The sequence below is a fragment of the Dermacentor silvarum genome, chromosome 7 (assembly GCF_013339745.2).
Source record: "Dermacentor silvarum isolate Dsil-2018 chromosome 7, BIME_Dsil_1.4, whole genome shotgun sequence".
Lineage (NCBI taxonomy): Eukaryota > Metazoa > Arthropoda > Arachnida > Ixodida > Ixodidae > Dermacentor > Dermacentor silvarum.
Window position 1 is genome coordinate 126,254,394 of NC_051160.1, and position 27,187 is coordinate 126,281,580.

A 27,187-nucleotide genomic window follows, 5' to 3' on the forward strand; every position below is an offset into this window, starting at 1 on the left:
TCACCTGAGCAGCAAGTCGAAGCCGTCTGGGTGCACATCCGTGATGATCACCCCCCCGCATGTCTCAGCCAGATCTCCGCAGAACAACATCGCACGGAACACCTCGTTCCTCATGGCAAGGAACAGCTTGTGCACACGAACTCTCCGCTCGGGGATGTCAGGATGGTCCTCCATCTTCACCCGGAACTCGAAATCTGTGAACTCACCGCTGTCCAGAAAAGTCTCGATGCTGAACTGCGTTCGCAAAGAAGTTGGGAGGTGTGAGAGTTAGCAACATTTTGTAATGGGTTCAACAAAGCTCAGCTCGCAGAATAAGTGGCTTGTCTGAATGGGAGGTATCTATCGTCGTATTTCACTCGCTTCGAGAAATCGTGCTCGTTCAGTCATTTGCTGACGTGATCAGCCTTGCATGAAATGAATGCAATGTACCGCGTTAAACCCAGTTGTCGCTTGCATGACACACGCGCAAGTCGTTTATTTTTTCGCAGCTGATGGTACGTCACTAGCCTTCTTGGAAACTGCTGCTCTTCGAGTCAGAGACTGCAGGGGTGGGTGCACTGCAACTGCAGTGCCCAAGATATCATCAGCCTAAATTTATGTCCACTGCAGGACGAAGGCGTCTCCCTGTTATCTCCAATTACCCCTGCCTTGCGCTAGCTGATTCAGACTTGCGCCTGCAAATTTCCTAACTTCATCACCCCACCTAGTTTTCTGCCGTAATCCACTGCGCTTTCCTTCTCTTGGTATCCATTCTGTAACTCTATTGGTCCATCCAACTTACGCAATACATGGCCTGCCCAGCTCCATTTTTATAATAATGTTAATTAGAATATCGGCTATCACCGTTTGCTCTCTCATCCACACCGCTCTCTTCCTCGCTTAACGTTAGGTCTAACATTTTTCGTTCTATGTAGCAATTATATGGACACTCAAAGCGCATTTCTACCGTCTCCCTAGCCGTGATGTTCCACACGATACCATCGCCGCCTCGCGCGGTACGGTACGCTGTATGTGCGAGTGAAAGATTGCGAGGGTCAGCCGACAATCGCGGCTCAATCTCGCGCGGGCGAGGGAGAAAGGCGGGGCGGTAGCGCGCAGTCATCTGTGGCGCGTCAGGCACGGGGGGGGGGGGGGGGGGCGTTCTACTGCAGCGACTGCTGCTTTTGTGCGGCCGTATCCTGACAGCGATCTGCTAAGTTGACTAGGTGCGCGCCTGCGCGGGCCTCGTCTTCGAAAAGATCTGCGATTCAAAGAGCCGCGCTTCCCGACTGTCGCGTTTTGACAGCCAGTTTCCGCGGTCATCGAGCGAGGTGTGTTCATGTTTACCTGTGCGCGCGTGACACCGTGCTTTTATTGCCATAGCAATTATATGGACACTTCAAGCGGATTTCTGCCGTCGTCGTCGCCGTGAGGTTCCTTATAAAGTATAAAGCGCGCGGGGGACGCGCGCTATCACGGAAGTGAACGCACGGCGGAAAGCAAAGGCGACTTCCATCACGCGAAAGGCCATGGGGGTATGGTAGGGAGGGACGCGGGGCGACGCTGTGCTGCGGCACCAAATGCGTATCTTGCAACGGGCCGGGCCGCGAGGGGAACTGGCCACTCAATCTCCTGCGCGAAAGGAGCAAAGCGGGAAGGCAGCATGGGAGGGAGGGGGGGGCAGCTTCTACTCTGCCAACAACTAAGCTTGTACTTTGCCCGGCTGCAGCGGTCGCCCGCACCGTCTCTTAAAAGCGACCTCCACACGGGTCTGACCTTTGTATGCGCCGTGCATTCGCCGCTCAGTTTCCGTTGAAGTGATAGACCGCACGAACCTTCGCTCGCTGCGGCAGCTGCGCTTACTGCCAGCGTTTTGACAGTGGTTGTCTGCAGTCATTGAGTGTGATCTCTTCATGTCTGCTTGTGCGCGCTGACACCACGCTTGTTAATTCAGTTAGAAGCGAATGTGTCCAAGTTTCTACGGCCGATAAAACAAATATTCTTACTTCGTATAGCTGTCTACTAGTTTGCTATCGCAATCGATACTTCGCCTTTCGGTTGGAACTGCGACTTTTTATGTTACTACGACACCCGATATCCAAGTATGTCTTCAGCGCGACGCTCCCAGCTTTTTCACGAGTCTTCGTCGTGCTTTATGAGGGTTACTAAGGATTCCTTACGTCATCTATAATTGTATTACATAGCGGCCGGCCGATATCCGCTACGGCTTTAACTCCACAATTGTCATAATTTGCTCGGCACTTCGTTGGTGTCGCGGTACTGTTGCTTGCTAACTGGGCGCAGTCACCGATTGCGGGCACAAAGAATTGCTTCCTGGGCGCAATCGGTGACTGCGTACAGTCTCATGATAGAACGAGAACGCCCCTCTGAATGTGTAATATGCGTTCCCGACGAGTTAAGTGCATCGATTAAGCGCGAATTTTATATAAAGCACCTGAATCATAGCGACTAACATTCTCGATCGACTGAAGTACTGAGCAGTATGAGTTAACGGCTGTTGCGAGAACGTAAAAGCAACGTGCAATCTGGCATCCCTTCATCGATGAATGCTTACGTGTCGTGATTTAGTATTCATTCTCACCCAAACGTCGTACATGCATCATCGACCATCACTAACACTTCGTTTTCTTTTTCTGTCGAAAGCACTGCGTCACAGAAGAATAATTATCCGAGAAGCGAAAAGCAAGGCACTTCTGTTTTGACTGCCCGTCGTATGCTATCGAGAACAGGAGGCACGCAATGAGAGGCAACGGCACGTGTTCAAAGGCTGACTCCCAACAGTTGAAGCGAAAGCTATGGGTAGCATCAGCCGACCGGAACATGCACTCAGAAGAAGCGTTCCATTTCCCACCGCTGATCACCCTCTGAGCGACGCATAGTGAGTAAAGCCTTCACAGATGGCTCAGTGGAGCACAGTGGAAGAGCCGACCTCTCGGCCCATCAAACATGCAGCCAGTTCATCACTGCTTCGCTGACACGTGCTATTCGCTGCGCTCCACTGAGTTCGCGAGACACTGCATAGTCCAACCTGAACATCCACTGCAGTTACAGGATCAGTTCGCGTCCGCCTTAATATCAGCCAAGAATGTTTTTAAAAGCCTAAGGGTCGTAAGAGTTATTTTCTAAAAACAAAGCCACAAAAACAATGAAGGCAGACAGTCTTTAGCATGGTGGAACTCACGGCATGTTGGATTTCCAAATCCTTCGCCTCTGGAAGTCTGGCGCGACAGCTATTGCAGTCTGGAAATCAAAAGAAAACCACATTACAACACATGCCGCGTGCAGGAATTAGCGGGAAGACGGCGTTCCATTATATGTACTGTAAGATATCTACTGTAAGATAAAAAGAAGGCAGCAAGGTGACACAGTAGCTGCGGTGAATGTCGAGAAAGAAATTAAAAATGTACGAAAATGAAATAGCGAAGCCAAAGCGGGAACATACGGACACTAATCTGCATAGCATTTTTTAAAATTCTTGCTCCAAAAGACAGAAAACACAGAAATACAATTGTTTATGCTCACTCAATAAACCTCATGTGTATAACGACCTTGTTATTGCCTAAAACCATTTTTAGTGAGTGAGTTCACTTGTTTAGAGTACTTCAGTACACTGCTTTTTTTTTTCAGTGTCATACAATTACTTCTGCAGTCATGTGATTACATTGGTCAGTAAGCTACTTTATGGCTCGACTCATTCAGACTCAGACCGACCCATGAGTCACAGTCTCAGTATCAGCGAGCACAAAGCAAAAGAAAAATATTTTGGAGTCAGTCTAAGCGATTTCCGTTCATTTTGCCGACCTGTGCGCTATTCGACTGTGAAAAAGTTTCCGACACAATCACACAATCATTCAACATGAACTCAAGACAGTTCATTTACCTATATATATATATATATATATATATACGAAACATTAAAGGTAGTATGTATATAGGTGTATATATTGTTGCAGCTCAGGGTAGCGTTTAGGCCAGGAATCCTCCCGACACAGTATGGGTAGTACGTCCAGGGTTAGGAGCGAAATAATAAAATCATGAGCCATTTCACCCTGTGAAGTCGGATTGACCAGCGAAGTTGGTCATCCACCCGACACATAAGTGGCGCAGAAATCACCGTGCTGTGCGCCTTGCAACGTTGGTCATCTTGCATGGCGTCCCGCATGCGCTTGGCGTTTTGTGCACGATCTTCATTGGTGGTGTTTGTCGCCCACTCGTCTCTGTTCCTGTCGTCGCTCTTCGTGCGGCGCGTTGCTCCTCGGGAGTCCGGACTATACGCGGCCTCCCCATTACGAAGAAAGACGAGAAGTGAAATTCAATACGGAGAACGGCAACTTGAGGTTCTCGTTTTTTAAAGCAAAGCTTTATATGTCTAGGCGGAATCTTATATCGCTAGGCGAAATCAGCCGTGTACAGCAAACTATCGTTATCAGCATTGGCTCCAGCGCCGTCGTCTTTTTCCGCAACTGGCTCTTTGGCGCCCCACGGGTTGTGCTCGTGCTCGGAACGCGCTCGTGGTCCCACGTTCGTCAGTCATCGTCTCTTCCACAGCTGGCTGAGTTGCCGCTCATCATTCCAGCGTAGAATTTCGCTTCTTATACAGAATCCGGTGGTCGTTGTCACCTTGAGGGAGGCTTCTTTGCTGACCCGTCAACAGTCGGCGCCAGGGCTGCATCGAGGATTGGGCGGGCGCTGATGATGAATTAAGTGCTCGTGGGAAGCACTTAATACCCTTCGCCGTTTTAGTCGTAACAATGAGGTATACGTATATGTACAGGGCATTTTATATACAGGGCGTCCCAACTAACATGCACCAAGATTTAAAATATGCAAATGCGATGTAGCTGGACAGAACCACGGTAATGTTATTTGCCGTCGCTTGGAGCTACTCAGATCATTTTTATTCTCATAGCAATTATATGCTCACTCCAAGTGGTCGCCGGGAGGTTCCGTATAAAGTCCAAGGGCGATAAAATTGTCGCCGCGGCGCCGTATGCTGTAGTGAAAGAGCGCGAGGGACGTGTGCTTTCACGGAGAGCGAGCGCACTGGCGGAGCAAACGTGACGTCTGCATTTGTGCGAAAGGCCGTGGGGGGATGGAAGAGAGGGAGGGGAGGCGATGTTTAGCCGCGGTACTAAACGCGTATCTTGCAACCGGGCGCAAGGGGAACTGGAATCTCTCAGGCGAAAGGAGGAAAGCGGGAAGGCAGCGCAGGAGGGAGGGGTGCGGCTTCTGCTCTGCGAGTAACCGCGTACGTGTACTTTGCGCGGGTGCGGGCGGTCGCGCGCACCGTATCTTGAAACCGATCTGCAACACGGCTCCTACCTTTGTATGCGCTGTGCTTTCACCGCTCAGGTTCCGTTGAAGTGACAGACCAGCACGAGCCTTCGCCTTCTGCTGCTGGCGCGCTTGCTCACTCCGGTGCTTTGACAGCGGTTGTGTGCAGTCATCGAGTGTGATCTATTCATGTGTGCTTGTGCGCGCTGATACCATGCCTTTTGAGTTAGTAAGCGAATGTGTCCAAGTTTACACAGCCGATAAAACTACTATCCTTACTTCGTATAGTTCTCTACTAATTTGCTATCGCAAATGATGCTTCGCCTTTCGGGCGAAACTGCTACTTTTTGCATTCCACGTAATGACATAAGTAGTCTTAATTAATTAATCAACTTCTCAAATATTATAGTTAGATGAAAAGTGTCAATGATAAAATTGTAGAGCATGAGAACTCCAGACTACAGCTTTATGTTGCTTAATACGCGCTACATAAAAGTTTTTTTCCGAGCGTGAAAGAAGCTCGAGAATACACGCAAAGTGCCTCGAGCGGCCAGTCGCGCGCAGCAATATTGCGTGTGTTCGCGGGCTTCTTTCACGCTGGGAAAAACAGAAACCATGAATTACTGCCTAAAAAACAGCCTAAATAAGTTGTCTATTCAAGTAGGGTATACACAAGATAACTGTTATTTTATAATTATTGATAATTACGTCTCCAATCTAAAATACGCTGTAAACAATGCGCATACTCTCCGGGGTGAAGCAGTGACTTCGGTGTTGCGCTGCTAAGCCCAAGGACGCGAGACCAAATACCGGCCGCGGCTGCGGCATTTCGACGTGGGTGAAATGCAAAAACGCGTGTACGGTGCACTGGCTGCACGTTCAAGAACGTGCACCCAGTGGGTCAAAATTAATCCGGAGTCCCCACTACGGCGTGCCTCGTTATCATATCGCGGTTTTGGCACGTACAACACAAGAATGTAAATATACAAAGAATGAGCATGCTCGGTTTCGACTAAGGCGTACTAAATTTATTTGAGCTGACGTGGCATTTACAGCGAATGCAAGAGAATTGTTACCCGTGCTATGTCGACTTGTGTAATTATTGCGCCAAGTCAGTCAGTCAAAGAACTTTCTTTAAAGGCCCTGTGAGTTTGTGGGACGGGCAAATGGTCCCCGCCTAGGTGACGGCCAGGAGCTCTTGAGCCCTGGCGGCTTCCTCGGCCCGCTGGACAGCCCGAAGTTGATCGTCAAGGGCAGAGCTGAGCAACACAGATCTCCCAGCGCACGCGGAGGCGATCGCGAGAGACTGCATCCCAATTATTGTTTGTTGTGCCTCGATATTCCCATAGCATATAGTTCCAGATTGGCTCTAGAACCACAGTTTTTGCATTTCTCTGTCTTGCACATGTCTGGGTAAATGAGGTGTGAGATCGCCGGGTTCACATAAGTTCTGGTATGTAATTGCCGCCATTCGAAAGACTCTTTTGCTGAGCTTTTGGTGAGGTGGTGCGAAAATGCACCTTTGCAATTTGTAGTGTTGTGTGATGTCATTAAATCTTCTCATACGATCCTTCCATTCCCACTTCTCTCCATTCTCGTTCTCGGGAGACGCTAAGGTGCCGGTCCTATTATCGGCCGTGACTCGGTCCGTAAGCCCTCGAGCCACGTCATGCGCCGTCTTTTTATTATTGCTGTCTCCTGGCGAGGTGAAGGTATCCTAATGGCAGGTACTTTTCGTACCTGCCATTAGGATTCGTAGTGCTTCAGGAGAGATTCGATCGGCCATTAACAAAATTTTGTACTGCCGCCTGAGAGTCACTATTACGTCTGCTTCGGTCTGTGATAGTGCTAGCGCAATAGCTACCTCCTCCGCAGTCTCGATGTTTACTGTGCTTGGCGTAACGCATGTTTGGCCCTTCTTTTCGTGATCAATTACTACGGCTGTAAAGTCGCGCCTGTGTTTGTATCTAGCAGCGTCTAGAAATACTGCGTCTTTACTATTCCCAAATTTCTTTTGTATGACCACTGCTCTGCTTTCTCTTCTGCCTTTACGGTACATGGGATGCATGTTCTTTGGTAATGGGGGAACGGTAATCGTATCCCTGACACCATTCGGGATGTCCACTTTGGTTCCGTTTTGAGTATGGTACCCAATACCTAGTCTTTCTAGTATGTCTCTTCCTGTGTTGGTCTTGGAAAGGCGTTCGTACTGCGCTATCCGCTGCGCCTCTATGAGCTCGTCTATTGTGTTGTGCAGGCCTAATTCTAATAGCCTGTCGGTACTAGTGCTGATTGGTAGTCCTACAGCTTGTTTATAAGTGTTCCTAATGAGGCATTCTAATTTAATCTTTTCTGCAGCGCACAATCTAAGGTAGGGTACGACGTATACGATCCTGCTGATAACGAACGCCTGTACCGGTCTGATCATGTTTCCTTCCTTCATGCCACTATGTCTATTGGCTATCCTTTGATCAACCTCATAACTTCAGATACTTTCCCTTCCAACTTCCTAATGGTTTTTCCATTGTTGCCTTTTGCTTCAATGAGCAGTCCCAAAACTCTGATTTTATCCACCTTAGATATGGGTTTATCATCGGCAGTCTTCAATTCTATGTCCGTTTCTAGATTGTCTGCCCCCCTGTAGCTCTTTGGTTGACGGCCCCTGCGAGTCGGCCTGTACAATAATAATCCGCCTTTTTCACGGCCCGACGGCGCATGCGCCCTGCCCTGGCGGATTAGTCGCGAAACGTTTTGGAAGGGTCGCGCGCGCGGCCGTGCGGCCCCATCTGGGGGAAACGTCCCCCGAAAAAAAAAAAAAAGCGCTCGGACGCGCGCTACTAACAATTCGTGCCGTGTACCGCGTTGAAACTCCACTGGTAGCTCGACGTCAGTGCAGTACTGAAAGTGTGCGTAGCGTAAGACTGGCTTTGGTACTGCGACGGGCTTTCTTGTCGACGGCACCGAGAAAATCACCGTGCCTATACCATCGTTCGACCGAAACCCGCACGATAGGCCGTCGAACCGATAACGCGATAGCCGTTGCCTTCGTTGGTATATATAAATAATCGCGCTCAAAGTGAGTCAAAACATGCCTACGAAGTTGAAAGGTTGAAATGCGCAAGGCTTCGACCCTCTCAAGCCGTGCACGTGAAGTTTGAGCCAATGTTGATTTCAGCGAAGCTTAGGCCTGGCTCCGTCGAGTTCGTGCACCCGCTACCGGCGGACCTGTACTGAAAAGTAAGCAAGTTAGGACGAAGGAAACTGCTTTTATAGTTCAGTTCCGGCCTTAGCGATTTAAAATAAACTCTTCGCTTCGCACGGCGCGTACACAATAATCTGCAAGCGGCGACACAGCGCTGTGCCCAACGGCTGTGCCAACGGCTGTGCCAACGGCTGGGCCAACATCTGTAGGTCACCGTTCCCGTAGGCTGCCGCTCGTATTCGCAACGTAGATGGGTCGGTTTGTACGCGTTGGTATGCTCACGCATTTCTTAATTCCTGACATATACTGTTTATCTCTGTGTCAAACGCGAAACAAGAGACGTACGGTACATTCGGTACAGCAGCATAAACAGCCGCCTCGCTCAGTTATATACCAACGGTGTCAGCGATGACATCCGCGTTTTTGCGAGAGAACACGGCCTTTAAATGAGCGCTTATCTGAGCACATTTTTCTCTAATAATGCTTTATGACACGCGCAAAATAAGTACGATGAAGTTAAAGAAAAGCGAGAATCAGTAATAAATTAACAGCCCGATATTTGTAACTGGATCACAGTCGCCGTTGAGTAGCTCAGGCGCTCATACTGACTCGTCTCACGGTGGAATAACGCGACTCATATGAGCAGGTATCTGTGTTTTATTCGACTTTTTTTTCATATTGTCACGTAGTAGTGACGCTGAAGAAAACAGTCGTAAAACAGTGTACGACGAAACGGGTTGTTTATTGGGCGAACCTGTGCCCACAAAAGCAAGGTACACTCAAAGCACAACGATAGCGGCGAACACAGTCGGCGATCGTCGAAAATCTGATCAGCGGCGAAACGCGTCGGCTTTTATACCTGAGTCATCGAAGGTTCTAGATTAATCCCTGATGCCCGCGTGTCTTCCAGAAAGTTCTAGACAATTCGCGTCAGTCATGCAATCAGATAACAGAAGCGTCGGTGAAAACAGGCAATGGAAAGAAGCATCGATAACGTTCTAGAAACTTCCGATACAGGCGCGTCCTGCGCCGAGCGATAACGTTTAACATTTGTTAGCCGGTGGAAAGCGGCCACCGGTGAAAGATAAACATGTATACGTGTCAATACCCTCCCCTTAAAAAGCATCGTCCCGATGCTACAAACAAATGTGAAAGCGTATATAAACAAAACCACGCGTAATAAAGAAAAAAAAATAAAGTAACAAAGTACCTAAGTTCGTCAGCGGGCGTAGAAAGGTTTAAGACGCACCACATGGATGACTTCAGGTCGTGCCCGGCGACGCGGTGATTGCGAAATGCCGTCTGGCACGACCTCATAGTCCAGTGCGCCAATACGTCGGATAATCTTGTAGGGTCCGAAAAAGCGACGCAACAGTTTCTCGCTAAGTCCTCGTCGGCGAATCGGAGTCCAGACCCAAACACGGTCGCCGGGCTGGTACTCGACGTAGCGTCGTCGTAGATTGTAGTGTCGGCTGTCGGTCCTCTGCTGGTTCTTGATGCGCAGGCGGGCGAGCTGTCGACCTTCTTCGGCACGCTGCAAATAAGTGGCAACGTCGAGATTTTCTTCGTCAGCGACGTCTGGTAGCATAGCGTCAAGCGTCGTTGCCGGGTTCCTTCCGTAGACCAGGTTGAACGGCGTCATGTGCGTCGTTTCTTGCACGGCCGTGTTGTATGCGAAGGTCACGTACGGAAGGATGGCATCCCACGTCTTGTGTTCGACGTCGACGTACATTGCCAGCATGTCGGCGATGGTCTTATTTAGGCGCTCGGTAAGGCCATTCGTCTGCGGGTGGTAGGCGGTGGTGCGGCGATGGCTTGTCTGGCTGTACCGCAGAATGGCTTGAGTTAGTTCTGCCGTAAAGGCCGTGCCTCTGTCGGTGATGAGGACTTCTGGGGCACCGTGACGCAGGAGGATGTTCTCAACGAAGAATCGGGCTACCTCGGCGGCACTGCCTTTGGGCAAGGCTTTTGTTTCAGCGTAGCGGGTGAGGTAGTCCGTAGCGACGACGATCCATTTATTCCCGGACGTCGACGTCGGAAAAGGCCCCAGTAAGTCCATCCCGATCTGCTGGAACGGCCGGCGAGGTGGCTCGATTGGCTGTAGAAGTCCGGCTGGCCTTGTCGGCGGTGTTTTGCGTCGCTGACAGTCTCGGCATGTCCTTACGTAATGGGCGACGTCGGCAGAGAGGTGAGGCCAGTAGTATTTTTCTTGTATCCTCGCGAGAGTGCGGGAAAAACCGAGATGTCCAGCCGTTGGGTCGTCATGAAGAGCTTGCAGAACCTCTGGACGCAATGCTGAGGGTACCACGAGGAGGTAGTTGGCTCGGAGAGGCGAGAAGTTCTTCTTTAGGAGAATGTCGTTTTGCAAGAAAAACGACGCCAATCCTCGCCTGAACACCTTCGGCACAATGACGGTCTTGCCTTCCAGGTAGTCTACAAGGCTCCTTAGTTCCGGGTCGTCTCGTTGTTGTTCGGCGAATTCGTCGGCACTGATGGGTCCCAAGAAAGTGTCGTCATCCTGGTCGTCTTGTGGCGGCGGTTCGACGGGGGCGCGAGACAAACAATCGGCGTCAGAGTGCTTTCGCCCGGACTTGTAAACGACGGCGATGGCGAATGCTTGAAGTCTCAGGCTCCAGCGTGCGAGGCGACCTGAAGGATCCTTCAAGTTAGCTAGCCAACACAAGGCGTGGTGGTCGCTCACAACTTTAAAGGGCCTGCCATAGAGGTAGGGGCGAAACTTTGATGTAGCCCAGATGATGGCGAGGCACTCCTTTTCTGTTGTGGAATAATTTGCTTCCGCCTTCGATAGCGACCGGCTAGCGTAACTTACAACCCTTTCTAGTCCGTCAGTCCTCTGCACAAGCACGGCGCCGAGTCCTACGCTGCTTGCGTCGGTGTGGACTTCGGTATCGGCGTTTTCGTCGAAATGCGCAAGTATTGGCGACGATTGCAGGCGTCGCTTCAGTTCTTCGAATGCTTCGACTTGCGGCGTCTCCCACTTGAACTCGACGTCGGCCTTCTTGAGATACGTCAGTGGCTCAGCGATCCGTGAAAAATTCTTGACGAAGCGCCTGTAATAGGCGCACAGTCCAAGAAATCTACGCACTGCCTTCTTGTCAGCGGGCGGAGGAAAGTTGGAGATGGCCGCAGTTTTCTGAGGGTCGGGGCGCACTCCAGACTTGTTGATGACGTGGCCCAAAAACAAGAGCTCCTCATATGCGAAGCGGCACTTTTCGGGCTTTAACGTGAGTCCGGAGGTTTTGATTGCTTGAAAAACTGTTTCAAGGCGCCGCAGGTGTTCTTCGAAGCTTGAGGCAAACACAACGACGTCGTCCAAATAGACGAGGCAAGTCTGCCACTTCAAGCCTGCCAGTACTGTATCCATCACGCGCTGGAAAGTTGCAGGTGCCGAGCAAAGACCAAACGGCATGACCTTGAACTCGAACAGTCCGTCTGGTGTTATAAAGGCAGTCTTCTCCCGGTCCCTCTCGTCGACTTCGATTTGCCAGTAGCCGGTTTTGAGGTCCATCGACGAAAAATACTTTGCGTTGTAGAGTCGATCCAAGGCGTCGTCAATCCGTGGGAGGGGGTATACGTCCTTCTTCGTGATCTTGTTGAGCCGACGATAATCGACGCAGAAACGTAGGGTTCCATCCTTCTTCTTCACTAACACCACGGGGGACGCCCACGGACTCTTGGACGGCTGGATGATGTCGTCGCGTAGCATTTCGTCGACTTGTTGCCTTATGGCCTCGCGTTCGCGCGCCGAAACTCGGTACGGGCTCTGACGGAGTGGGCGGACACATTCGTCGGTTATAATGCGGTGCTTGGCGACAGGGGTTTGTCGAACTTTTGACGACGACGAGAAGCAGTCCTTGTATTGCAGGAGCAGAGCTTTTAGCTGTTGTTTCTTATGATTGGGAAGGTTCTGATTGACGTCGAAAGTTGGTTCAGGTACTACAGTCGTCGTTGAAGGTGCACTGGAATCCGTGAAGGCGAAAGCACTGCTGGCTTGTACTAGTTCGTCGATGTAGGCGACCGTGGTGCCTTTGTTAATGTGCTTATATTCGTGGCTGAAGTTCGTGAGCATCACTCTTGCTTTCCCTTCGCGTAGCTCAGCTATGCCTCTAGCGACGCAAATTTCACGGTCGAGCAGTAAGTGATGATCGCCCTCGATGACGCCCTCCATGTCTGCAGACACTTCGGTACCGACGGAAATCATTACGCTTGAGCGAGGCGGAACGGTGACTTGTTCTTCAAGCACATTCAAGGCATGGTAACTGATGCTTGTATCCGGCGGTATCGCTTTGTGTGTTGAAAGCGTTATCGACTTGGACCTTAAGTCGATTACTGCACCATGTTGGTTTAGAAAATCCATGCCTAGGATGACGTCCCTGGAGCAGTGCGGCAGGATTACGAAGCTCGCCGGGTAAGTGCGGTTGTTTACCGTGACTCGCGCTGTGCAGATTCCAGCCGGCGTTATTAGGTGACCTCCCGCTGTCCGTATATCGGGTCCTTGCCAGGCCGTCTTCACCTTCTTTAACTTGGCGGCGAACGCGCCACTGAAAACTGAATAGTCGGCGCCAGTGTCGACGAGAGCGGTGACGTTATGACCATCGATGAGCACGTCTAGATCGGTAGACCGGCGTCTGGCGTTGCGGTTGATTCGTGGCGTCGGATCACGGCTGCGTCGGCTTGCTCTGCTGCTGCTACGTCGCGTCGGAAGGTCTTCGTTCGGCGGCGATGTGTTGTCAAGGCTGTTGCTAGGCGGCGTGCTGATATCTCGTCGTGATGATTCGCGAATCGTCGTCGTCGGCGGCGGCGGAGGATCTTCGGCATTGCGTCGTACAGCAACCGCACCTCCATCGGTTGCTGCTTTCAGTTTCCCGGGTATGGGCTGGGAGATCGGCCCCGGGTGTGGCCGGCATACAGGCGGCGATGCGGCGAGATGTAGCGGCCTGGTGACGGCGAGCGTGAGGGTCGTCGTGGTTGCCACTGGGCTCCGGCAAGGTAGTCGGCGATGTCACGTGGTCGCTCGCCAAGCTGTGGACGTGGCGCGTTGACGGCGAACCCTCGTAGGCCCATCTCGCGGTATGGGCATCGGCGGTAGACATGGCCGGCTTCCCCGCAGTGATAGCAGAGCGGGCGGTGGTCGGGGGCGCGCCAAATGTCCGTCTTTCTCGGGTAGCTGCGCTGGGTGACGGGCGGGCGTGCTGGCTGCGGCGGCGGCGGTGAGCGACGGAACTGCGGCGTTATGGGGCCCTGGTGCGAGCGTGAAGGAGGGCCTTGACGACGGGCAACGGCGGCGTAAGTCAGCGCTTCCGGCTGGGGTTGCGGCGATTGCGGCTGCACATCAGGAACTCCAAGTGAGCGCTGAACTTCTTCTTTGACGACGTCGGCGATAGATGCCACTTGAGGCTGCGACCTGGGAAAGAGCTTCTGCAGCTCCTCGCGAACGACTGCTCTGATGGTGTCGCGCAGGTCGTCGGCGCCTAGCGCTTGAGCATCGGCGTAATTGGTCAGGGCACGGCGGTTGTATTGCTTGGCGCGCATTTCAAGCGTCTTCTCGATCGTTGTGGCCTCGGAAAGAAATTCGGCGACAGTCTTGGGCGGGTTGCGCATCAATCCGGTGAATAGTTGCTCTTTGACACCCCGCATCAAGAACCGAACTTTCTTTTCCTCGGACATATCGGGGTCGGCGTGACGGAAGAGGCGAGTCATCTCCTCCGTGAAGATTGCGATGTTCTCGTTGGGCAATTGCACTCTGGTTTCTAATAAAACTTCGGCCCTTTCTTTTCGCACGACATTCGTGAAGGTCCTCACGAAGTTCTCGCGAAATAGGTCCCAAGTCACCAGGGTGGTCTCTCTGTTCTCAAACCATGTCCGAGCAGCGTCATCCAACGAAAAATAGACATGGCGCAGCTTGTCATCGTCGCTCCATTTGTTGAATGTCGCGGTCCTCTCGTACGTCTCCAGCCATGTTTCAGGGTCTTCAGCTGATGATCCACGGAAGGTCGGTGGCTCCCGAGGTTGCTGCAGCAGGATGGGGGACGCTGGGGCTGCCATTGTGGTCGTTGACTTGGCCTTGATCGCTGTGGTCTTCTCGGGAAGAAGTCCGTATTCTGGCAAAAGTCCTTGCTGCATACGGCTAGCTCGCTGGTCCTTGGCGACGTTGGTCTCGTCCTCCGGTTTCGGGCTTGGGTCGCGGCTTTGCGGGGGCGTCCGCTGCATGGACACAAAAGCACCTCCACCAGATGTCACGTAGTAGTGACGCTGAAGAAAACAGTCGTAAAACAGTGTACGACGAAACGGGTTGTTTATTGGGCGAACCTGTGCCCACAAAAGCAAGGTACACTCAAAGCACAACGATAGCGGCGAACACAGTCGGCGATCGTCGAAAATCTGATCAGCGGCGAAACGCGTCGGCTTTTATACCTGAGTCATCGAAGGTTCTAGATTAATCCCTGATGCCCGCGTGTCTTCCAGAAAGTTCTTGACAATTCGCGTCAGTCATGCAATCAGATAACAGAAGCGTCGGTGAAAACAGGCAATGGAAAGAAGCATCGATAACGTTCTAGAAACTTCCGATACAGGCGCGTCCTGCGCCGAGCGATAACGTTTAACATTTGTTAGCCGGTGGAAAGCGGCCACCGGTGAAAGATAAACATGTATACGTGTCAATATCAGCGATGCACCTTTTCCCAATGTTTGACGCTAACAACGATCTGTGGCTGTAGATGTCGATGTAAACAAGGGCACCGCGTTGCTAAATCCGATGCGGAAGGCTGCGCGGTCGAAAACTTCTTATTTACGCAAAATGTCTAAAGAATATGCAAAAAGAATTGAAAGAAAAGCGAGGTGCAAGTGCAGGAGTCAGCAACAACAAACTCCAAAGCAGCCGCGCCGGCAGAGGGTACTCCGCGTACCTTTATAGGCCACACTATAAACAAAACAGCGCTATCACGCCTGCTCACCCTATATATATAGTTGGTGAGTGCTACATGGCTTCCAAGGAACGACATGCTGCCCCGCAGAAGCCATTAATAATTATTCGCGATCCACGAAATGCAGAACCGATGCGCACTCAACAATGGCGCAGGTTCACAAATCAACCGGCGAAAGCCCCGGCACCCGACCAAAACGTTTCGGGTGGCGTGCGGCAGAGGGCAGCACAGGAAAATGAAAAAGGCGGATTCTGATTTTTCCGGTTCCTCTAGGTATTGTTCGACTGTTTCAATCGCGCTTCGGAGTGTCTGTTCTATCTGCACATCATTACCCTCCTTTACCCATTATTGCGCCAAGCTCTGAGCCATTTAAAACTTACTTTTAAAGAGAAGCTTTATTTACCTCTTCCCCCGACATGGAACGTTTATGTTCTGCACCTTGTAATAGTTTGTAGCAAACACGTATTATCGCTAGTCGCTCGCATACTCTGTCTGTGGGCCGTCACGAAACGTCCACCTTTGAATATTCGTGTGCATTCCCAGTCACTCATGCTTAGCAGCATCGATTCAAGAGTACGCCCATTCACTTATTCCTTACACGTTGGCGATTGAGTGGACGTAAGTTTGCGTGCGACTTGGGGTGGACGTGTGTATATTACGTGCGAGAAACTTACTAGGACTTCGTCACTGTGTAACGAGCGGTACACTCTTGCCGACGTTCCGATGTTGAAGTCCTTTATTTGGAGGTTAGTGATACAGCGCACGCGGATGAGTGATTTTTTGTTTTGTTCTTTATCCTGAAGAAATGTCGGGCATCGCGAAGGGCCGACAACACAGGCAGTCCAGTCCTTGTGCAGCGGCGGTCCGTGAACTTAGCCACACAGATTCATTCCATTCCTTACCATGCCAGTCACTATTTTTGGAGCCGACTACTGCACACGTCTTCCCTCTACCGTTCCACGTTTTGCAGCATCGATGGAGCACAGATCGTTAGCGAACACCCAGTTGCATTTCCGACAGCTCATCGAAAGACAGAAGCAGTAATGTTATTGCGTTTTTTTCTCGACTGCTTGGGTTGCCACGCGGCGTAACTTTCGCTGAGGCAATGTGCGGTGCGTCGCCGAAAGCGTCATCTCGTTCCTCTAGAGCAAACTGTTCCGCGAAAAGAGTCTGTACTCAAACTCATACAAAGGTAATCACTGCCGTTCATACCCACGTCCACACGCACCAAGACGTACTCAATCACGTTTACCCTCACATCTACTCAAACTCGACTATGGTCACTCAGGTTCATACATCAACACACGCCAATGCAAACGTATTCAGTCACGTTAATATTCACGTCCACTCACACGTACTGTATCCACTACCGTTTATACTCATTATCACCAACAGATACGCATTCACGTTCATACTGATATCCACTCACGCCCTTCGTTACTCCCTCACACTCATACTCCAGCCTTTGAAATGAGTGGGTAAGTGTACTCATGAGTGAGTGTGCCGACCTATGGTCACGGGTACTCATACACATACGCGCGCGCGCGCACACACACACACCGCCATTGGTTCCCAGTCATGTCCAGTCTCATTTGTAGGTACTCGAGGGCACTCACATTCACTCGCACTCACTCATTCGTGCTAAAGGCCACTTACGCTTACTAGTACATATTTACACTCATACTCACGCCTACTCACTGCTCAGAGTAACTTCCGTTCCTACTTGCTTACTACTCATGCGTCCAGTCACTCACTGCGTGGTACTCTCAGGTTCACACTCACACAGACTCACACTTACAGGAACACACGTTCTAACTAACATTTACTCAGACTATGTTAGCCACGTTTATAAGCTTCATACGTCAACTCATTCTCACCGACACCCGCTCACATCCATACACGTGTCCACTCACACCGGCCAGTAGTCCCGTGAACACTCAAACTCACCGACACGCACACTCGCGTCCGCACACACTCAAACACTGGCGCTCGTACTCATGTCTACTCGCAGATTACGGCGCTACCAGTCATGTTTATGAAGTGAGTTTGAGTATGAGTGAGCATACCCATGACCGAGTAGGGCGGCCTATGATTCCGTTTGTTCGCAACAGTTCTTCCATGCCTACAACCAACAGCATTTGCCCAAGCATCACGCGTGGGCAACGCAAGCTGCATAGCAGAGGAGTATGGATGCCCGACGGGTCTCGTAGCTGGACGAACTCCTTCCGCGGTAGCGAACACAGGTCTAGGGAATCAAATAGGAATGGCGGGGCCGGCCTGGAACGAATGGTTGTCGACGTGGTGTAGTTCGACGTGCCGTATTTCAGTACCCCTCTCCTCGTATCTCACATGCGAGGAGGGCGCAAACCATCCTTGCAGAAGAGTTGTGAAAGAAAAACAAGGCGCTCGTGCGGAGATACGTGAGGGGAATTATTCCCGCTCCAATGAGTATCAAGTGAATGTACTGCCCTCGACCTCCCCTCTAGTGGAGGTAAACGGTATCGAAAACGGGAGGAGGAAATCCCCGACTAGTTCCGGTCCTGATAGGAAGTCACGCGGGCTGGGATCCCAAGACAACCCGAAGCTGCCCGAAGTTTGAAAAATCGAACGCCTGGACAGCGCTGGCCGCGGGATAGCTGTAAACATGCTAGCAGCATGTTAGTAGTCCGCCCATTCGGGAATATGATCACTTTTGCGAGATTTCGCGCGACTCGGCACAGGACGCGCACTGGGCACCTCACTTTGCACAGCGCAACAAACGGCGTGCGACGCGTCCGATTCCAAACGCGAAATCGTACGTAAGTGATAGCGGAAGCGATCGCTCGAGGATGCCTGCTCGCAGCGATCACGTCGGCCACCGGCGACATTTGAAATCATTTGACAAGACACGAAAAAGCAGGATATCGGGTACGCCTCCCGCATACAATTTCGTTGCGACATGCTTGACTTCCATTTCAGAAAGTTTGCTTCGGTTGATATGCTGAAGGAGCTTGGGCTGCGGCTGGCGCATGAAAATGCACGCCCCCCTGTGAGCAGCCAAAGCTTCACACGAAAAATAGTTTTCGTCGATCATGAGAGTAATTAAGCTAATGTTCGTGTGGTCATTACTCATCTTAACCAGTGCATTCGTTTAACATCAACGGTCTATATATAGTTATGTAAGGGGTTTATTAGTGATCGGAGCAGCGCAGCGTCGACAGTCAAACGAGCCACAGCTTTCAAGCACGAGCGCCGTTGCGAGCCAAAGCGCTGGACCCACTAGCGTCTCTCTTCGCTACAATTACCCCGGGAGTGATAAGGGAGCCGTCCGGCGACCTAACAGCTCGTCAGGATGACAGAATCGTAGTATGGCTTGAGCCGGTCGACGTGGACAATGTCTCGTCCACGACGGCGGTGGTCCGAAGACGGTTGAACTGGTTCGATAACAAAATTCACGGGAGATGCGCGTTCGACGACGCGGTAAGGGCCTTCATATTTCGGGAGCAGTTTCGATGAGAGGCCAGGGGCGGTGAACGGGACAGAGAGCCACACAAGCGCGCCAGGAAGCAAGGTGACCGCGGAAGTGGAGTCGCCGCGAGTACTCTTCTGGCGCTCTTGGTCGTTGGAAGCAAAGGCACGTGCGAGGTCACGGCATTCTTCAGCATGCCGTGCTGTGGCAGAAATAGGTGAGCCCTCGGAAGCATCCGGCCGGTAAGGTAAAATTGTGTCGATGGTATGCGACGGGTGCCGACCATATAGTAAGAAAAAGGGCGAAAACCCAGTGGTGCTCTGATTAGCGGTGTTGTACGCGTAGGTTACGAAGGGCAGAATGGCGTCCCAGTTCGTGTGGTCGGAGGCGACGTACATTGAAAGCATGTCGCCGAGCGTGCGGTTGAAGCGTTCTGTGAGGCCATTGGTTTGGGGGTGGTACGCCGTAGTTGTACGATGAATAACGTGGCACTCTTTAAGAATAGCTTCAACCACTTCTGACAGGAAGACACGTCCGCGATCACTGAGCAATTCCTGGGGTGGACCATGCCGCAGGATGAATCGGCGAAGCAGGAATGAGGCAACATCGCGCGCTGTAGCTACTGGGAGAGCGGCGGTTTCGGCGTATCGTGTTACGTGATCTACTGCCACAATAGCCCAGAGGTTACCAGCCGACGTCAAGGGAAGTGGCCCATACAAATCAATTCCAACGCGCCCGAACGGCCGGGTAGGGCAGGGTAGAGGCTGCAGACCAGCCGGCGAGAGCTGGGGTGGAGATTTCCGGCGCTGGCAGTCGGGGCAGGAGCGAACGAACTGTTGAACGTACTTGTACAGTCAACCACAAAAGTTTGCGGACCACGCGAGCGCGTGGCCAAGAGCCTCTTCGCGACACTTCCGCTACGTCACCAGCGATCGACAGCAGCGCTACGTTGAAGACGCATCCCTCCTTAAATCTATGGCCTGTCTATTTTCGCACTGTGCGCAAATATTTTCTACCTATCTCTTTCAACGTGACGCGCTCTTTGTTAGCCAGGGCTACTTGCTTATATTTTGAGAGCAGAATATCAGTACAAGTAATCAGACAGCGTATTCTTCGGCTGTTATCAGTTCTATTTTCGCGTAGCCATGCTGTTTGTTTTTTTTCGTGAGTGCGTGAGTGAGCGGTGAGGCAGCCATGGGACACAGATGCTTAGTCAGTAGGCAGAATTTTTCCGTTCCTCCCCCATCGCTAAGTGACAGTAGCGGCCGGGATTTGATCGCCTGCGCCCAGGTTTTGCTGCGCAAAGCCCGAACCACCGCGCTGCTATAGTGGTTACATTTAGAAAAATAAGAAATAATCGGGTGCGATGACTCTTTTTATAACCCTTTGCGACACGGCGTCCTCGTTTGGGGACTCGAACTTCGGAGGCGCGTCCCACGCCACGTGTTTCTTCAAATGACCTAAATCTCAGTGTGCACATTCGTGTCCGCTTCCTGATAGGACAACTAGCGGTCAGTTAACTTCATTGTCCTGCGTATTGCTGCAGATGATCACTTTGCTGGAGACACTACCATGTTAGACAATCGTTCGACGTGCCGCGTTCCAAGACCAACGTCAAGAGTATTTTTTTTCTCCGGTCGACACGAATACAACCGAAAAAGCAAGTGTGCATGCGTTTCGGGCCTAATAGTTGATTCTTTTTATGCAAGCATTGAAGCTGACGGATTTCAGAATAATTAGATAATGAGTTATACGCTAATTAATTTTTTTTACTGAAACTCGCACAAAACAGCACATTGCTTCGTCTTCTTTCTTGGAATGTAATAGTGAGCGTCTTGAAATGATGCCATGCGCATTTGACGCATTTGCAGACAGTGCATCATAATTCGTGTCTGAAGGGGATGAATTTATTCACAAGACATTTACAGAAGTGTCATGAAACATAGGTCTCTCAATGATCTAGTAGGAAGTGAAATGTCCGCCGTTTTCTAGCACCTTATTGATGCGTGTGGGCATCGACTCGTACAAAGATTCAGTAATCTCCGGTCGACCACGCAGGCTTTCCCATTCTTGTGCGATCGCTTGCCACAGCGTATCGGCCGTGCGGCCGCGGTTGGCTCGTGTGGACAGCCGTTTCTTCAACATGCCCCAGACATTTTCTATGGGATTCAAGTCGGCGCCACATGGAGGCCACTCAAGCTGGCAAACAGCATGTTCTCCTAGCAATGACTGGACGATACGTGCTTTATGGATCGGGCTGCGGTCGTGTTGAAAAAAATAGCAGCCGTCGCTGAAGGGACCGTCCAGCGCATACGGAACGAGGTGTCTAGTGATGACGTCGCAGTACCGTGACGCAGTGAAGGGCCCTTCCAGACGCACAAGGGGACCAAGACCATCTTTGCTGATTGCTCCCCACACGCTCACGGAACACCGTCCACTGGATAGAACACTCTGTGTGTAATTAGGCAGATATCTGCAAGAAATAGCATACAATTGGGTTCCAGCGGCGCGTCTAAAAATGTTGTGATTCCTCTTGCGTATGAACTTTATAATGCTGTTATAGAGTTGCAATAGAAAACGTGCAAACATCATTAGATAGTACTGAAAGACCCACTGGCAGCTTTTAATTAGCTTCAGAGTAAGTAGTACTATGAAACAATCGTTAATGTTTTCAACATAATACCACTACAGAAAAATCTCGTAATGTCCAAAAGCTCATTTTACGTGAAACATGTTGTGATGCAGAATTAGCTTCGTGAATTAACTGCCAATACACTGTAAAGACACCTGCAGTTTAGTGGACGCCAAACCCGCTTCCGTTGGTCCCAGCGCGTGGAAAAAGTTGACTCGTCGCTAAAGATGACATCGCCCCATTTCTCTGTTGTCCAATCTTTCATTGCTGTAGCGAACATGAGTCGTTCTTGTAGCTGGCTGTCTGAGAGGCAGGGCTTCTGTGCTGCTACGAAAGACTGCCGGCCAAGCTCACTCAGCCTTCTTCTTACAGTCTCAGACGATACCGTGAGCGAGAGCGCTTCTCGGATATCCTCTGCACTTTGAAAAGGATCAGCCACGATGGCGGCCGTAATCAGGCGGTCCTCTTCCTCAGTCGTGGCCCTTGGACGCCCACTGCCCTCCATATCTGTGAATCTTTCATCGTCGCGGAAAGCTTGAATAATCCTATTCACGGCAGTCCGGCTCCTGTTGGTTCGGCGGCAGATTTCGCGCTGAGGTATTCCCTCTATAAATAAACGCACAATGTGCCTTCTTTCGTCAAGTGGAACACGCAGCGGCATCTTTCCAAATAGGCAATCACCACGTGGCCTGAAGCAAGTCTACTACGTTTCAGCGACTGATGCGAAGATGCGCCTATGTGTGAAAGAAAATTTTCTATGCATCCGCTTTTTCTTTATTTTTGATGACAGTGAAACACCTCCCTACCCTTTCTCTCAAGACGCAGAAGCAGCAACACTCATTGGACCAAGATGCTGCCAACCAAAGTGCGCCAGTAAACGTCGCGTAAAAAAATCGTCGCAGCGCTTCGTGAAACTTATCTACCCACTGGCACACCAGTCGACAAAGGTTGCAGTGATTGCTCCGATACTGCTATCAAGCCAGATATGTGGCGGTCTTATCGCACACAGCGCTCTGCGTCAACACAACGAACTAACAATGTCATGCACGGGAATAAAAAATTAACAGGCAGGCGAGTACCAAGAGGGCTCATATCCGGGAGAGCACCCCTGTCGCCGCTAGGTGGCGTACCGCTAGGTGGCGCGGATAGGCAGTCTGGCACGCACTCGCGTGGTCCGCAAACTTTTGTGGTTGACTGTACATGCCCCGCCAGTACTAGCGCTGTCGAAGGCGCTGGTAGGTTTTGAAAACACCCGAGTGTGCGCACTGTGGATCGGTGTGAAAGGATGCACAGATTTCGGAGCGCAGACTGCGAGGAACTACTAACAACCACTGCCGGCCGTCTGCGGCATAACTCGGTCGGTGAAGCAGGTTGTCGCGAACCGCGAAATGGCGAGCCTGACGACGCAACGTACGAGTGCTTGACTGTGGTGATGGGTCAGCAAGCAAATCTCTAATCGAGGCAATCCAGGGGTCCTGGCGCTGCTCGGAAGCGATAGCCTCAAGGTCGATTGTAGAAACAGCTAGCTGGGAGAGTGAGCAGCAGGTATTCTCATCAGGCAATGGAGAGCGTGATAGGGCGTCGGCATCAGAATGTTGGCGTCCGTTGCGGTACAGCACGCGGATATCGTAGTCCTGCAGGCGAAGTGCCCAGCGGGCAAGACGACCTGAAGGATCCTTCAAAGATGACAGCCAACATAGTGCATCGTGGTCGGTGACGACATCAAACGGGCGGCCATACAAATAAGGACGGAAGTTAGTAAGAGCCCAGATGATCGCCAGACATTCTTTTTCCGTGACAGTGTAATTGGTCTCGGCTTTCGTAAGGGTGCGACTGGCATAGGCCACGACGTATTCAGGAAAGCCAGGTTTGCGCTGCGCAAGGACAGCGCCGAGGCCAACACCGCTGGCATCTGTGTGTACCTCTGTAGGGGCCGCCGGATCGTAGTGGCGCGAAATTGGGGGAGTCGTCAGCAAACGACGGAGATTTGCGAACGCTTCCTCGCACTCTGACGACCACGAATGAAGGGGTCCGTTGCATCCAAGGAGCTTCGTCAGAGGTGATATGATGGCGGCGAAATTTTGAATGAAGCGTCGGAAGTAAGAACATAAACCTACGAAACTTCGCAGTTCTTTGATGGACGTAGGTTTACGGAATTCGGCGACGGCACGAAGCTTGGTTGGATCGGGGAGAATTCCATCCTTGGGAACGACGTAACCCAGTATCGTCAGCTGCCGCGCTGCAAATCGGCATTTCTTTAAATTCAGTTGTAGGCTGGCGTTGCTCAAACACGTCAAAACACGCCGGAGGCGTTGAAGGTGCGTGGAGAAATCCGGAACAAAAACAACGACGTTATCAAGGTAGCACAAGCACGTGTGCCATTTCAAGCCGCGCAGAACGGTATCCATCATACGCTCAAAAGTTGCTGGCGCATTACAAAGTCCAAGCGGCATGACGTTAAGTTCGTATAAGCCGTCGGGCGTGACAAAGACTGTCTTCGGTCGACCGTCATCTGCCATAGGTACTTGCCAATACCCTGAGCGCAGATCGAGAGATGAAAAAAATTCTGCTCCTTGTAGGCTGTCAATAGCGTCGTCGATTCGCGGAAGCGGGTAAACGTATACGAGTGATCTTGTTGAGGCGCCGATAGTCCACACAGAACCGGACAGAACCGTCTTTCTTCGTAACAAGGACGACGGGAGACGACGGGGATCTAAGTTCCAGGTTGCAGGTTTTGAGGGCGCAGCACCTCCACCAATTGTAAGGGGTTCATTAGTGAACGGAGCAGCGCAGCGTCGACAGTCAAACGAGCCACATTACTGTGAACGAGCCACAGCTTTCAAGCACGAGCGCCGTTGCGAGCCAAAGCGCTGGACCCACTAGCGTCTGGGCAGACTAGAGCTGGACCCACTAGCGTCTCTCTTCGCTACAGTTAGAACGCATCGGTTTCGAGCTGCCACCCAAGCATACGACGGAGAGACGGAGCGTACATGGGCTGCCTGCTGAAAACAGAGATATCACCGCATTACGCAAGCGATGTGAAACGAGATAGCGCCAGAGAAAAATGAAACGAAAAAGCACCACAATGTGTGGGAATGAGCGTCGCCGTCTACAACTTCACGGACAACTTGCGCGGAACACGATGAACATGCATGATCGAGAGCTCAGCGCGTGCTTCACGGCTGGAAACAAGCCTTCACGGGACGCACAAACGCACACACACAAAAGAAAGCTTCAAATGGTTCGTCGCCGCTCGCATGGCACCACCTCGCAAGGCGGAACGGTGCGCTATAACACCCTAGTAAGACAACGCTTGAAGAAATGCAATCAACGATTCACGCACCGCGCCGACGAGTACGCAAGCGCTCACTGAGACTTAAGTCCAAAACCACGTCAGCCGGTGCGGCGCGCGCTAGCATTCGACGCAAGCCCGTTGGCTAAGCGAGGTAATAGTCCTCAAGGGCCCGCGTTGCAATCCGTCAAGTCCCCACAAAGATGGCGGCGAGCGCTCATCGCCTCTTTTTGTCGTCTGCTAGTCAGTTAACTTCTAGAGAGCAGCCAGGACAAACTCGTCCTGACTGGTTCTGGCAGCCCGCGGGTAGCCAGAACCGTCCAGGTCGAATAAAACGAACGCGCGGCGCAAGTGCGTCGTGCGGCGGGCGGAGAAACTCGAGAAAAACGAAGGCGCTCTGGCAGCCCGCAGGTAGCCAGAAGTGGAAAATCGAAAAGGCCCTGCACCCGATTCAACGAGTAGCGTACCTTACGACACGCGAGGAGCGCACCTCGTGGTTACGCCACGGCGACAAAATCTTCGAAGGCATCCATTTTCTCTCTGGAACAACGGTTCCAATCTAACTATGTTAGGGCGTTTCAGCTAACTCCACTCGTTTCGCGCTGTTCCAGATGATCAAGGTACGCGTAAAGTGTGAATCGGCAGCACAATACTCACATGACATCTTCGGCGATTTGCGAGGAGCAGCAGACGTAACACGAACTGGCGTCGGCGTGGAGAACCACACTCTATGGCGGCACCTGAAAACTACAACGAGCATTCTACGGAACGGGAACCTTCCCCGCATGAGCGTCGCCTATCGCAGCGACGCCGTCTCGCAGCGGCCGGAGATAGGCGATGGTGATTGGTTGGTCTTTCAAGAAGGAAGAAAAGAAGAGTGCAGTGGAAAGAAAGGGACAGAGGGAGGATGTACGCTAATGGTATCTTCGACTGGTCGCCTCGGAGCGCTCGCGAGATCGTTCTCGCGAGCGGCGTTGTCTTCGGCTGGTTGAAAGAGGGTGCGCGCCTTGCGTTCGGCTGGTTCTTTTCGATCGCTCTCCTCCCGCGTCGAGCGCTCTGAGGCGCTCCGCGCCCTGTCGTCGGAGCAGTCGTCGAGATAAGAGCGTTTCCAGCAACGTCATCACAGCACAGCGTCGCCGTTCTTGGCGACGGCCCACCGTAGCCTAGACAACCTAGGCCACAGCGTGCTGGCGGCTCAACGAACGGTCGTCCCACCGGCGCATCCGCCGGTTTAGCTTTGGATAGGCGAAACATCGGACGTTAGCAGTAGTCACGTGGTTTCGCATCTGCCATTTCCTCCTCCGAGAGCGAGTCACACGTTCGGCTTGCGCGCTTGTCCTCTACCTCTGAGTTCGGGGAACGCCGGATCTGCACGACTCTGCTTCGGGGGATGGATGCGACCAGTCGAAGATATATATATATATATATATATATATATTGTTACGGCCTCGGGAGAGGGTTAAGGGAGTGTTTACTGATTGAGACACAAAGATGTAGCACCTTGGGCTATGCTGGCCGGAGTCAATCGTAGGAGCAACGTCGTCTTCTTCTTTCTCCTTCCCTCGCTTCCCTCACTTTTCACTGGCAGTGACCACGGCGTAACATTTTCCTCCGCTCCCAGACGAAGCCCCCCGGGCGAGTCACTCCTGCTTCCTTCGTGTGAACGGCTTCAAGCGGGCGACATGAGTCACCTCGGTCTTGCATGAACGACGGCCATTTGAAGTGAGACGTGCAATTGTGTAGTTCACTTCGCTTAGACGATCGAGGATAACGTACGGCCCGGCATAGTCTGCAAGTAGCTTTTGGCTCAAGCCACGTCGGCGTATTGGAGTCCACAGCCACACGAGGTCACCGGGAACGTAGGTAACATGCTGGTGTTGACTGTCGTAGCGTATTTTAGAGTGGTCTTGCGCGGCCAATGTACGTAAGCGCGCAAGTCGACGAGCCTCTTCTGCACGACACAATGTCTCTGCGATAGACAAATCGTCATTGACCACAAAAGGAAAGATAGTGTCCAGCGTATGACGAGGTTGGCGCGCGTAAAGAAGGAAGAAAGGGCTGAAACCGGTCGTTTCGTGTTTCGCAGAGTTGAAAGCGTACGTCACGAACGGTAGTACTTCATCCCAATTCTTGTGGTCCGAAGCAACGTACATTGATAACATATTGATCAACGTGCGGTTTGTGCGCTCGGTGAGGCCATTAGTTTGTGGATGATAAGCTGTTGAGTGTCGGAACTTGGAGGCACACGAACGCAGCAATTCCTCCACAACATCGGCAATAAATTGGCGACCACGGTCACTTATTATCACGCGAGGTGGCCCGTGTCGGAGTATGATTGCATGAAGCATAAAATCAGAAACCTGCGCAGCAGTGGCGGAGGAAAGGGCTGCGGTTT

General features: G+C 51.7%; 1 protein-coding gene across 1 annotated transcript; it reads right to left on the reverse strand.

Annotated features, from left to right (window-relative positions):
* LOC125947207 (uncharacterized) lies at positions 1 to 25,552 on the reverse strand. The gene is made up of 3 exons (XM_049671611.1): positions 25,450 to 25,552; positions 3,182 to 3,240; positions 1 to 234 (listed from the first exon to the last, which is right to left on the reverse strand). Exons 1-3 carry the CDS (start codon positions 25,550 to 25,552, stop codon positions 1 to 3), a joined length of 396 nt encoding a protein of 131 aa, XP_049527568.1.
* Between the last annotated feature and the right edge of the window lie 1,635 nt (positions 25,553 to 27,187).

What these genes read in the sequence shown, in the direction of transcription:
- LOC125947207 (XM_049671611.1), bottom strand. Translation starts at nt 25,552, where the DNA reads ATGCTCGTTGTAGTTTTCAGGTGCCGCCATAGAGTGTGGTTCTCCACG. An exon ending in CAAATCGCCGAAGATGTCAT is followed by an intron (nt 3,241 to 25,449) that starts GTGAGTATTGTG and finishes TTTGATTTCCAG; the next exon opens with ACTGCAATAGCTGTCGCGCC. An exon ending in ATTTGGAAATCCAACATGCC is followed by an intron (nt 235 to 3,181) that starts GTGAGTTCCACC and finishes TTGCGAACGCAG; the next exon opens with TTCAGCATCGAGACTTTTCT.